The sequence below is a fragment of the Brachyhypopomus gauderio genome, unplaced genomic scaffold (genome assembly GCF_052324685.1).
Source record: "Brachyhypopomus gauderio isolate BG-103 unplaced genomic scaffold, BGAUD_0.2 sc77, whole genome shotgun sequence".
NCBI classification, from domain to species: Eukaryota; Metazoa; Chordata; class Actinopteri; order Gymnotiformes; family Hypopomidae; genus Brachyhypopomus; species Brachyhypopomus gauderio.
This window is the reverse complement of record NW_027506898.1, coordinates 871,616-884,114: the sequence shown is the minus strand read 5'-3', so window position 1 is coordinate 884,114 and position 12,499 is coordinate 871,616. Positions and strand designations below refer to the sequence as shown.

Genomic DNA, 12,499 nt, shown 5'->3' with positions numbered 1-12,499 from the left:
TATTCTGATTTTCATATGGGATATTATGACCTGTATGGTTTTGGCCAATTTTTGTGTTTTATTTTGGTTTTTATTATTCAATTGTGCATTTTCTCCACCCTGTTGTTAGGGTAAAGTGTGAGAAGTGTACAAATATGCTCGCCGTCCACACAAGGAGCTAAAATGAAGGACAAAAAAAATAAAGAAATGCAAAATATGTAAATAAAAATACGGAAAAGAAAAACATGTTGGATATTCTCCAGCATTTGGTCCAATCCACTGAAACTGACCTCTCATGTTACGAAGGTCATTAAAATAAAACCTCTTCCAATTATGGTCAATTACATTAACATTGGCAATCTGATGTGTAAAATAACATTTAATTCTTTGATTGATGTGAATTTCAAAGCTACAAAAAAGTGCTAACTCAGATCACGTATCGGTTAATGTTTAAAGATTTGTAAATGTTGTTCTTTGCAAGTCACTTATTCTTGCCCGTTCTTAATAATATTCAGTCTTGAAATAAATCAAACAGTATACGAACTAAACATCTGTGGTCATCCTCTATGGAGTTATACATTGTTAGTAGTATATACAAAAGGATGCAGTGAGGAACTTTCGTTGATTTGTCATGTACATATACACTTGTTTTATTATCAATCATATCAAAACATCACCCTTCAAATGTCTAGATGTCTTTTTCGAAGCTGACTTCTACATGTCTTTCACGTTTTGTTTATTTCTACTGTATTATCAAAGCATCGCTGCGGAAATGCACATTTTTGTTTTCCACCACAGCTCCATCATATATAACTTGATACAGAAATTATAGTTGTCCTATAGATCCATTTGAGGGTTTTGAACAAACTCAGTCCTTAAAATAGACACAACTTATTGCAAATTGCCTGAAACACAAAAAACAATTAAGGAACATGTAGCTGAGATGCCTTCAGTTCAGTACATGGTGTGTATATACAGTCTTGCGTCCTCATGACACTTGCTAAAGATGAATTGAAGCCACTTACTATTAGATAATATAAATGCTACATGCTAACTGGTGTTTCTCAATGTTTATCCATTCCGAACTGCAGTAGCAGTTTTATTTAAATGATGCCTTACACCTTGGTCAAAGTATAAAACAACAAGTAAATTACATCCTTCAAAGGTTTGTTGAATACAGGATGATGTCATTATTGTGGGTCCTTTAGGACTGTCCATGTGGTAATGCTGTTCATCTAATGCTCTGTTGCTAGTGCAATATGTACTGGTAAACGAGCAGACTCTTAAGATACTGTCAGCTCAGCTGTTCATGCGCTTTGGAATACTGCGTGGATCAATATGGTGAAATGGAGCTCAGTGGCATTTAGATAAACATATCAGTAGTTACACTGGAGACAACATGGCCATGCAAGGGTCAATTTGAGTGTGTAGAGTCAAAAGGGAAGACAAAGTCAACAAACAAACCCTTGATAAAACAGGCTACAACTTAAAAGGTGGGCAGACTTGCACTAATGTTAATTTTGCCACAGACGAATGAAATACTGAAGGATCTGTACATCCTGATAAATGGCTGATGGGCTTGCTCTGGAAGGAACAGGAAGCTGAGCCATAAATGAAGACTAAGGGTCTCCTCAGACGTCCATGAAGACCAAGGTCTCCTCAGATGTCCACAAACACTAAGGTTTCCTCAGACGTTCACTTTTCGAACTACGATTGCGACGAGGCTAAGTGGTCCTCAGCACGTCTAATGCTCCAGAAAAACATCACCAGAAGCCAGCAGCAGCGGCTGATTTGGCGCTGTCGTGCTTTCCACAGAACTCAGCCTCTGAGATGGTGCCCTCTGCAGGGCTGGAGGACTTAATGCCCCACAGCCATTGCTGTTTCCATTACCGCTCAAGTTCAAGTAAACCTGTTGGATGCCAGCAAAGTATTATTTTGTCAATTATTTACTCAAGGTTGGTTTTTTTACCTGCAGAAAACTAAATCATGAATTTGCTTATTGACCAAATTACACCAAGGTGGGATTAAATATGAATCAACGTAATTACAGCAGAAGTCAACACAGTTTGATTTTATTTATAATAAATTATAATGCAAGTTAGTATCACTTACATGTTTGGTTGTTTCAGATAGTAGCATTTCTGTTCTCTCCACCAGTTTCTTAAAGGTTGGTCTCTTCAGAGGATCAACACTCCAACACCACCTCATTACCTCGTAACTACAAACACACACACATGCATATGTGCAACCACCTTACACTATGTCCATTATTTACGACTTCACTGTAAATCCAAGAGAGATACAGAACATGTACACACGCCCATAGAGTTCTCCACCATGATGAAACCATGATGCACTGATACACACTTCTGTCTCTTACATTTCACTTGGAGCAAATTCTGGCTCACTCATTCTGTACCCATCTTGGATCATCTTGTAGAAAACAGATCCGACCGGAACTCCAGGATATGGACTGTTTCCTGTGGGCAGTGTGGAACAGGGGAATGAGATCTAATCCTCACTATGAGAACTCATGATGATACATGAACATCTTTCGAGCTGACTTTCTCATACAAACCCAAAGAGAAGATCTCCCATAGTAAGATGCCATAGGACCAGACGTCACTCTCAAATGTATACACACACGTGAACAGACTCTCAGGGGACATCCATTTCACCGGAAGGCGTGCCTGGCACATTGATAATAAAGTCACCCAACAAGATATCCACTGAAGTAGTTCAGCACTTTCTTATGGTTCACACATATACACACAGACCAATTTATATTACACAATAAACCATCTTGCACCCGTTTTTATGTAGATACCTAAGAAACAAAGCTTTTGTGCATTTGTGTATTTATGGATTATATTTGTTCAGGGGTTGTATTTTGGAGTCTCACATTTCCTCTCAGAACGTAGTTGGAGTCTTTGGTGATGTCACGAGCCAAACCGAAGTCACAGATCTTAGCAACCTGACCCTGGGTCAGCAGAACATTCCTTGCCGCCAGGTCTCTATGGATACACTATCAACATACACACTTGTTAACATTCAGGAATTGTGAATGAACCAGTCGGACCACATCTTAATTTTTCACGTAATAAACGACGTTCTTCATACATTTTTTGATGCGAGGAATTCCATTCCTCTGGCCACCTGGTAGGAGAAGCTGAGCAGATCCTCTGTATCGAGTGACAGGTCGTCTGCATCATCACTCCATTCTGGAGGAGAGTGACAGAGCGGGAAGGGGAGGAGTCATGATGAAATTTCTAATCTGGGATTACAGAAGCCAATCCTTGGCTGAGTTTCCCTGTTAGTGTATTCTGTACAGATACAGTTGTCCTTACCCATTTGCTTTGATCTCTTCTGATAAGACCTCATGGGCATGTAGCCATTATCTGTGCCTTCCCTAACACATGACCACACACACAAAGACACATGGATATGTGTACACACATACGCACCCAACAGTGGATATAAGTTACATGTAACTTTAAGACAAATGACACAAAGATGGTTATGGAACAAAGAACATTCAAACATGACACAAAGACATTCATAACACCATAGGAGAGAGAAACTGTGGAAGACACAAACACACATGCACACTCACCCTGAAGGCTGTGTTTGACTAAGAAGGTTTTTATAGTATCCATCTCCTGTTTTAGAGCTAAAAAATGCGTCTCTCTTTCGCCTCAGGAAGTTCAACAAGTCGCCATAGCAGCAATACTCGGTGATCACCAAAGTAGGGCCTGTTGCAAGACATAGATAAAACCTTTTTGATCCCAAATGAAAGTTAGTTGTAGACAAACTAACCAAACACATCAAGAACAGTGAGACTCAAATCCACATTTGTAGCGCACTGCGGGTTAGCACTGCAGGTTAGCACTGCAGGTTAGCACTGCAGCACATTCACCCCTCAGCTACCTCGTCATCATCTTAGAGTTGACAAGCCTCCTGGTAATCATTTATCAATAAACACAAAATCAAAATGTTCACATCCAGAAATGTGGTCTAAAACGTTAACTTCTAATCTTTAAAATGAAATTCTGGTCTGTAGAATATGGTTAAGCCCCTGCCTCAGGCTTGATTAACTTGGTGTGATCGAGTGTTAACCTCTTACCTCCTACTGTGCAAGCACCAAGCAGGTTGACAATATTCATGTGGTTTCCAAGGTAACTGAGAACCTTCAGTTCTGACATCAGAGCTTCTTTTTCAGTGGAGTGAGCGCTTGCTGTGGAGAGACACACCCATGCGCACACACACACACGTACACATAAGCACCACAACGAAAACAAACAAACAAAAAAAATAATTCCCTCTTATTAGGGGAAAATAGACAATGGAAGCCATTAATCAAAGGCCTAATCCGACTCTAGGGCTGACATGGATTTTAGACACACACACACACACACACACACGCACACACACACACGCACACAAGTATAAGAATATTAGGCCTTTGTAGTACTCACGCTTGAGCATCTTAACAGCAACCGTTGTAACTGTATCAGGTGAGATCAGGCCATATGCCGTGGCCGCCACCACCTTCCCAAATGCTCCAGATCCGAGGATTTTACCTACACACACACACACACACAATCATGAGATGTTCACCTGTATTCACATTCAAAAATGCCATAAATTATTGGATTACAAAAAGAAAAAAAATGTTTACACAGGGTAAAGCATTTGCAGGTAACCACAGTGGCAGACTTTAAAGAACAAATGATCAATACTTGTTTGCTCTTTGTCTTTATACAGTACAGTAAAGCTGTTTTAGCATCTCTTTATGAGGTCGTATAAACCGAATACTGAAGAGTGTACAAGAATACTGATCACAAAAGCTACTGGTTACTGAGCTACTCATGGTCAAAGATAGCTGCTGATTACCAAAGCGCAGTCTCTCTCGTGGGAACTCCCACTTAGGGTCGTATGGCAGCTGGGTGGGGTCTATGTAGGTGTAGCTGTTGCCATGGATACTGTCAATCACTTTCCAGTGGATCTCATACTTCGGTTTCTACATTGACAGGGAAGGACAGAAAGTAATGCCGATGACAATATGCATTTCAGATTTTGACCTTTTCCGTCACACAGACTTCACATGATTCTTTGTGTGGCATCACACTAAATATTAGTGTTTTCCTCATTGTACAGCAATATGATATTCTCTGTGCTGTTTCATTTGTATTTGAACATTTATCTATGTGAAGATCATGACTGCACTTACTTATAATTTAGATGATTCAATCTTATTGAGATGAACAAGTCTTTATTCTCACCATACTGGTGTAAAATGAAATGTGGTCATTTGAGTGACATGGCATAACTCACTATTCTGTAAGGGCTAAGATCCATTTTATTTGCACAGGGCTTTTCACACCACAAAGGAGCATTACAGAAATCCGGCCAACACCCTTCCATCACAAACCGACACATGCATACAGAGTCTGTGGTAGCATGAGGGTCTCATTTTAACTCCATAGTTTTGCCCTCACTATCCAAAAATTAGCTGTGATTTAGAGAGGGGCAGGACCACAGCATATTCCACACATTATCCTCCAGGAGCCAAACAAATAACCAACATGACGTTGTAGCCATCGGCTGTCTAGCACTACCTTATTATCCCTTGTATTGTTTCTTCTATTCAATCTATTGTTTCAGTTCTGGGCAAGAAACTAAATAGAATGACTGCGGTTTCTTAATGAGTCCTAGGAATGCCCCGTCAAAATAAAAGCTTGAGTTTCAGCATACAGTTCAATAAAGACAGTGTTGAGTGGTACTCTTACCAAGCGATAGGCCTATTGGGGGTTAATAATTAATAATTAATTGCATACAAATAGCAGCTCTAAATTAAAATGTAAGTTAAATAAAGCAATTATAAAAGACTTTTATAGTAAAAAACTAAGTAATGGCTTTTTATCACAGATACTGCAGTATTTTATCATATTATATAGATTAACATATTACATATATTTGGTTCAGCAAGTGTCCAGTAAATTTGATTTTGTTGGTTATAAGACAAATAAAGAGGAGCTGTTTATAACGTACATGTGCGTCATTTCTTCCGAACATAACATTCTAACATTGGAAAGAAGCAAATCATTTGTTATATAATTTGATCCTCTCATTATTACTCTGATTCAGCATGATATGTTTACCTGCATGTACTTGTAGAGGAGCACAATCAAAAAGAGACTGAGAAACACAGCGGCTGATACAACGCCAGTCAGCAGAGGGGTGAAGAGTTTATGGGGAACGGTCCGCTCTGAGAGGAGAAACACACCACACGCACACAACACACAACACTCTTATGACACTAATCATTATACACCACACGCACACAACACTCTTATGACACTAATCATTATACACCACACGCACACAACACTCTTACAATACTAATCATTACACATCACATTCACTAGGCCACAACGTGGAGGAGTCGGTAATAGAGACCTGATGAGACATGAGCTTAGTGCCAGTGTCAAGTCCTACAGTGCATACACTGCACAAAATAATCCCTCTAAATCTGTGTGTGTGTGTGTGTGTGTGTGTGTGTGTGTGAGTGGGAAAGCAGATGTACATGTTTCTACTTGATGTTTCTGTTAATGTGAATTAACATTTACCGTGAGGCTTACGTGTGTATGTGTGTACGTATGTGTGTACGTATGTGTGTGTGTGTGTGTGTGTGTATTGTGAATCTTACCACTGATGGAGAACAGTGTGTGTGCTTGCTCTCCCTGTGATGTAGCCACACACTCCAGCGTGTGGTATTTTCTTTTGCTTATGTTGAGGCGGCTTTCCACGTCGGTGCGGCCAAACTCAGACCCTGAAACTGTCACTATGGCAACATCCTCATTTTCCTGCGTGGCGTTCACCAACTGGGAGCACCTATGAGAGCACAGTCATCTCAGTCTCATTAGCTTACACCAATGAGAGCACACTCATCTAAGTCTCATTAGCATACAGTTTACTCTATGAGTCATTTGTACTCAGTTTTACAGTTTGCCACCATTTGATAATAACTGTGGTAGTACTAAGATTGTGCCAGATGTAAGCCTGTTTACTTCTTTTCAACTGAGATAGTTTCATGCCAAATCGTATTTTGGAATTACTATTGCTGTTGTTACTTTCTGCGTTATTTCACAACTGTGACTGTGGTTGTGAGTGTGTGTGTACGCGCATGTGCTTTTGTGGGTCATACCGCGTGTGTGGAAGCTCACAGTAATACCAGGAAATTTTGGGGGCAGGATACCCTGATGCCACACACTTCACCTGTCCATCGATAGGCCCCTCCTGGGCAACAATCATAGGCTTACCTGAGAAAAAGCGACTATTTCAAAACTATTGTTACAGATCACCACAAACATTAAAGAAAAAGAAGACAGAGAAAAGATAAATGGATGGGAATAAGACAAAAATGCACATTTTCAACTCACAGATCACATGAATAGAGAAAGACTGGTTGACAGATGCATAATTGTGATTGGCTGAGAAAGTATATATCCCGCCTTCTGAGCCATGAACACGAACCAGCTTCAGTTCACTGATGTACCTACAAACCAAACAGACAGCAGGAAAACTAATCAAGAGTTAACAAGACAGTTCCAGCTACGCCAGGACTAAAATTTTTTCTACTGAAAGTTTTAGTTTTGTTGCATTGCCAGAAACTCACAAGTTGATGTCAGCGAATCCGGATTATGTAAGCAATTACCGCAGTGCAAATCTTGACATAAGGAGTGGTTCTTCAGTGCCAAGCCAAGCAGTTGCCAGGCACCTGATCTTTACCCCACACCGGGGGAAGGCAGTGAGAGGGAACGAACACAGACTCACGCACCTGTAATGTCGCTTGTGTAGCGTGATGACGTGCTCAGACGTGTTTTTCAGCTGTTGCTTGTTGTAAGTCCAGGAGGCCACGTCAGGTTTGGGGTACGCGGTGATCTCCACTCGGAGCGTTAGACTCTCTCCCTCTTTCACCTCAATGACCTTATCTTCTCCTTCTGTTAAGTTAATAAAGCCGCGCTCTGCAAGACAAAAGTACACTGTAATGTATAACTTTTTCGACAACACTCCTAAAGCTCCTTAAAAAAGCTTAGCATGAACACAGTAATGCAAATACTTAGTTACCTCTTCTATTAGGCAGCAGAAACCATTGTTGTATCAACTGATATGCGTACACAAGCCACTGTCACTCACCATATACATCAAGATGAACGGTTGCTGTGGAGACACCTCTCTCGTTCTGGGCTTGGCAGCGAAAGGTCCCAGAGTCAGACATTGTAACTGCTCTAATCCATAGGGTTGCTGAGCGCTTGTAACCACGGGAACCAGGTAAGATGTGAGAGGCCTGAGACTCCAAGGCCCTCTGAACCTATAGATATCAGGAGGAATAATATGAGAAAACTACAATAATTATTTACAATTTTTGTGGGAAGATAAGTTCTTGATAAGTGAGGATATGTGAAGGGTTAGGCTTATATACTAGCACTGGTACATGTAGCGCGTTTGTGTGTCTGTGTGAGTGTGTGTGTGTGTGTGTGTGTGTGTGTGTGTGTGTGTGTGTGTGTGTGTGTGTGTGTGTGTGTGTGTGTGTGTGTGTGTGTGTGTGACTGTGTCTCACCGCTCTTGGAGGGAAGCTCCAGCTCAGATGGAAGTTGTGGTTAATGTTAGTGGTACTGCAGATAAGCTCAAATTCCTGATCCTGGATCAGTATCACACTGTCTGGCTTAGACAGTCTGATTATGGGGGCCGAGTCTGGGACTGCACATACACAATAGAGTAGATCCATTTAATAATTAATTAACGGCAATGCCTTAGTAATTTAATATATGACTCCAATATCTTCAGCACACAATACACCTCACTGAATGAAATGACTGTTGGGATAACTGCAAGACGTTTGATGGCCTCTGTCTCTGTCATCTCTCTCTCTCTCTCACACACACACTCAATCACACACACACAAACACACACACTCCCCTCAACCACCACCCGGTAACAGACCTGGCCGCACATCTACGTTGTACTCTCCGGACCTCACGGTGACGCCGGCCACTTCTCCGGTACAGACATAGCATCCCTCGTAGGGTTTGGACAACGCGAAGACGGTGACTCCACGCTGCGGGTCGGCACTGTAGGTGAGCCCAGCCGGCAAAGAGGCACCGCGGCAGGTGACCAGGGAGAGGTGCGTGACGGCCGGGTCCGTCACCAGGCACGGCAGAGTCAGGTCCTCACCCTCACGACCCAGCAGGCCGTTCACCATGGAGCGCACGAAGGCGCTCTCCAGATCTGATGGGCGAGAGAGTGGCCACGGATCACTGATAGGTAGAAAACTTAATATAGATCCGTGGCTTACATAACATAAGAGGCAATTCCACCTTTAATGCTGAATATACCCAAGCCTAACTGCTGTAGACAGTATTCAATATCACTGATGGACCTGCTAAGCTGTCCTTCTTGAAGTTACACTGGCAAATAACATGACAATAGCAACATCCTGACTGCAGTATCACATGTAAAGGCTCTACTGAGTGTTTGCTTTGTTTGTTCTTGTAAGGGCTTATATTTATAGCTTTAATATACACATTTGCATTTAATCATAAAAATCCTTATTGACTTACTGCCATATATAAACTAACCAAAGATTTTCAGCATCATCTTTTAATCATCTTGTGTTCTGTCCTCGTCTCTTTCTTTCTGTGGTGACTACACCGACTCTCCCCAAAATTTACCATCAAGAGCATCAAACATCATATTACATCAAAATAATAATTTATGGTTCCCTTCGCACAGCACACCACATATTTCAGGCTCACTTAATACAGACCAAAAACATCCAGTATCAGAAAAATTTATTTCCCTTAGCAAAATGAGAATAACTAATCAGAACTTTGAATAACTAATCAGTATTACTATATTTCAGAGACCTTTAATCTTTGAACTCTTCAGAAACATACACGGTCCAGAACATTCATCTTTCGTTTTGCCGATTAATCTGTTTGAGCTGTTAAGGTCCTGTGCTGTGCCTCATTTCTCCACTGTTGATGTTTACTGCTTTTTTGCAGTTGTGTATACTAAGCTACGTCCTGCCAGCCTAGCTTTCAGGCTAACAATAAAGACTCTTAAGAGTCCTCAGACTTCCCCAGGGCACAAGTACATGCTGTATTGAGTCAGCCATCTTTAGAGGACAGTCCAGCCCTCCTGGAGTTACACAATAACAGTGAAGCAGGGAATGCCTTTCAGGGTGTAAGGCAGAATCTCACCACTAGGGCTGAAAACTGTTTTTACTGGTTTCACTTTTCATGTACTCATCAATAGCCTATTTTAGCATAGCTCAGTTTAGATATGTCACCACAGCTTTTGTGTATTGGTGTATGTATTCTCTCTCCCCCTCTCTCTCCCTCCCTCCATCCCTTTCTCCCTCCCTGTCTCTCCCTCTCTCTCTCTCTCTCTCTCTCTCTCTCTCACACACACACACACACACACACACACACACACACACACACACACACACACACACACACACACACACACACACACACACACACATCTTTAAGAAAGAGCAAGAACTCACACCTTTTACATAAACGTAGATGGAACTCTTCTCTCCTGTTATGGCGTTCTCACAGGTGTATCGCCCCATGTGTTGTGGCTGGCTGGAGACGAGGCTGATGACAGCGGCTCCATCTTCATCGTGCTCTCCCTCGATTCTGCGCCCCTTCTCCCGCTGCCACCGCAAACTACCCACACCCCCCTGCACATCATCATGGCAACGCAACTCTAGCTGATTCCCCTTCAGAATGACCAGGTGAGGAGCATCGGGAAAGATGATAGGCTTGAACCAGCCTACACAAGGAGGAATTACTCATGTTATTACTCTTCCTACATGAAAGGGAGCAGCTTTTTTACAAGAGCTGGTGGTGGCTTATTCTTGAGCAGTTGCAAGTTTGGTGCGGCACGTAGATACTGTACAGGGTGACTGGTCTACATTTCCCTACACAATCAAGCACTATTTTCTCAGGAAGCACATTTTCTGCTGTCTTGTAATGCAGTTTGGCTGGAATCTTTGTCAGGACCTGCCAAAGCCAAAGTCCAGATATTACACTTTTGTTTTGGACGTCCTGCTGTTTAAAGAGCTGACACTTCTACCACTTCCCAGAAAGAGAGAAAAAAGCTTATGGGTTGTTGATCTTTGTGCAAAAGCACTTAAACACAGAAATATGAAACATTTGGGAGCTCAAGGTTTAATAAAATTTATTTCCCCGTTATGTTGTTGTACTTAAGGTAAACCACTGTGAATGCTCATGACTTTCCAAGACTGGGCCTCTTATTTGCGTAACCGTTGAAGGCCTTACAGCGATATTTCTCTTGTGACTGTTCTCCCGCGTCAGTGTGAAAAAAAACAGGAACTCAAGAATTGCTATGATTTATCATGTGAGGTCTTAAAACAACCACATACGTTTATTAACGCTTCGATATTGCGTAGAAATGATGCGCATGCTTTTTTTGAAATATTCTTTATGATAAAGAATTCCAAGAGTGAAATTTTGGATAGCTCCACGTGAAATAAATGTACTTAACTTAAGGGAGTGACGGCTATTACTTTAATAATATTTACTAAGTAATTACCGCTGCGCAGTGCCACACCAGCCCCGGTCAGCACCTGTTGCTGCCAGGAATGCGGATCGCGCTGTCTCGGACTGCGGTTATGCACGTTTCTTATTTGTTTGTTTTTCTTTGGAATGTGTATGTAAATTTTGTGAAACTAGTGAATTACCGTTAAGTGAGAGCATGTTGTAACACAGCTGAGACACAGCAGGTGAGGATCCGAGCCTTCTCTAGAACATACATACGCCAAGCTGGTGTTTTTCTTGCTGCTCTTTTGTTTTTCCATTTATTCCATAACGTGTAGGTAGTTTAAACGTATAACACTGAACGCAGTGAATTTATGACCTTGACTCTAATTACAAACTTATCAATTATTGACAAACTTAACAAAGCACATGGGCAGTGCGTATTTTTGTACATAACAGCATAAAGTCTACCAAAACGTCCAAATTAGGTTAGGTAGCTAATTAGACATGTTTTGTTTGCATACCTATAATGTGAACAGCTTGCAAACGAAAAGAAATGAGAAGCCATAACCGTCACAGCTCCATCTGCCTACAAAACAACCGGCCCATTCATCTCGCCCTAATCCCAGTTTGAGAACTCCGATAAAACTAATGGACATAATCAACATTGCACGGGACGCTTATTCAAAACCACCTTAAACGAACATGAAAATAATAGTTATAGCTCATGCTGAATAGTGAATGGCTTTCAAACGTAAAGAAATAAGTTTTGGTCGAAAATCTTACCTGCTGGTAAAGAAAATAAGAATGTAACTGTAAATACAGTCCAAACGCGTCCCATCTTCTCTCCCCCATGCACAAGCGTGACTGCGCCACGGTTACCACACTCGCGTCCTCGCGCTGTGTGTGTGTGTGTGTGTGTGTGTGTGTAGTCTACCGTTCCT

The 12,499-nt window shown here is 41.5% G+C and overlaps 1 protein-coding gene across 1 annotated transcript; it reads right to left on the bottom strand.

The window, feature by feature from the left end:
* Window positions 1–12,499, bottom strand: kitb (KIT proto-oncogene, receptor tyrosine kinase b). Its single transcript, XM_076990762.1, has 21 exons — window positions 12,342–12,499; window positions 10,558–10,827; window positions 8,986–9,270; window positions 8,603–8,742; window positions 8,179–8,353; window positions 7,820–8,006; window positions 7,422–7,537; window positions 7,187–7,301; window positions 6,689–6,873; window positions 6,141–6,247; window positions 4,873–4,999; window positions 4,455–4,559; window positions 4,103–4,213; window positions 3,593–3,731; window positions 3,327–3,388; window positions 3,100–3,200; window positions 2,882–3,004; window positions 2,558–2,669; window positions 2,360–2,459; window positions 2,092–2,197; window positions 1–1,888 (listed from the first exon to the last, which is right to left on the bottom strand). The coding sequence occupies exons 1-21, from the start codon at window positions 12,394–12,396 to the stop codon at window positions 1,724–1,726; spliced, it is 2,886 nt and encodes a 961-aa protein (XP_076846877.1). The 5' UTR covers window positions 12,397–12,499; the 3' UTR covers window positions 1–1,723.

Coding starts and splice junctions, on each gene's coding strand:
- kitb (XM_076990762.1), bottom strand. CDS start 12,396: ATGGGACGCGTTTGGACTGTATTTACAGTTACATTCTTATTTTCTTTA. Junction 8,354..8,602: donor GGAGCTTCCCTCCAAGAGCG/GTGAGACACAGT, acceptor TGATATCTATAG/GTTCAGAGGGCCTTGGAGTC. Junction 3,201..3,326: donor GAAGAGATCAAAGCAAATGG/GTAAGGACAACT, acceptor ACTCTCCTCCAG/AATGGAGTGATGATGCAGAC.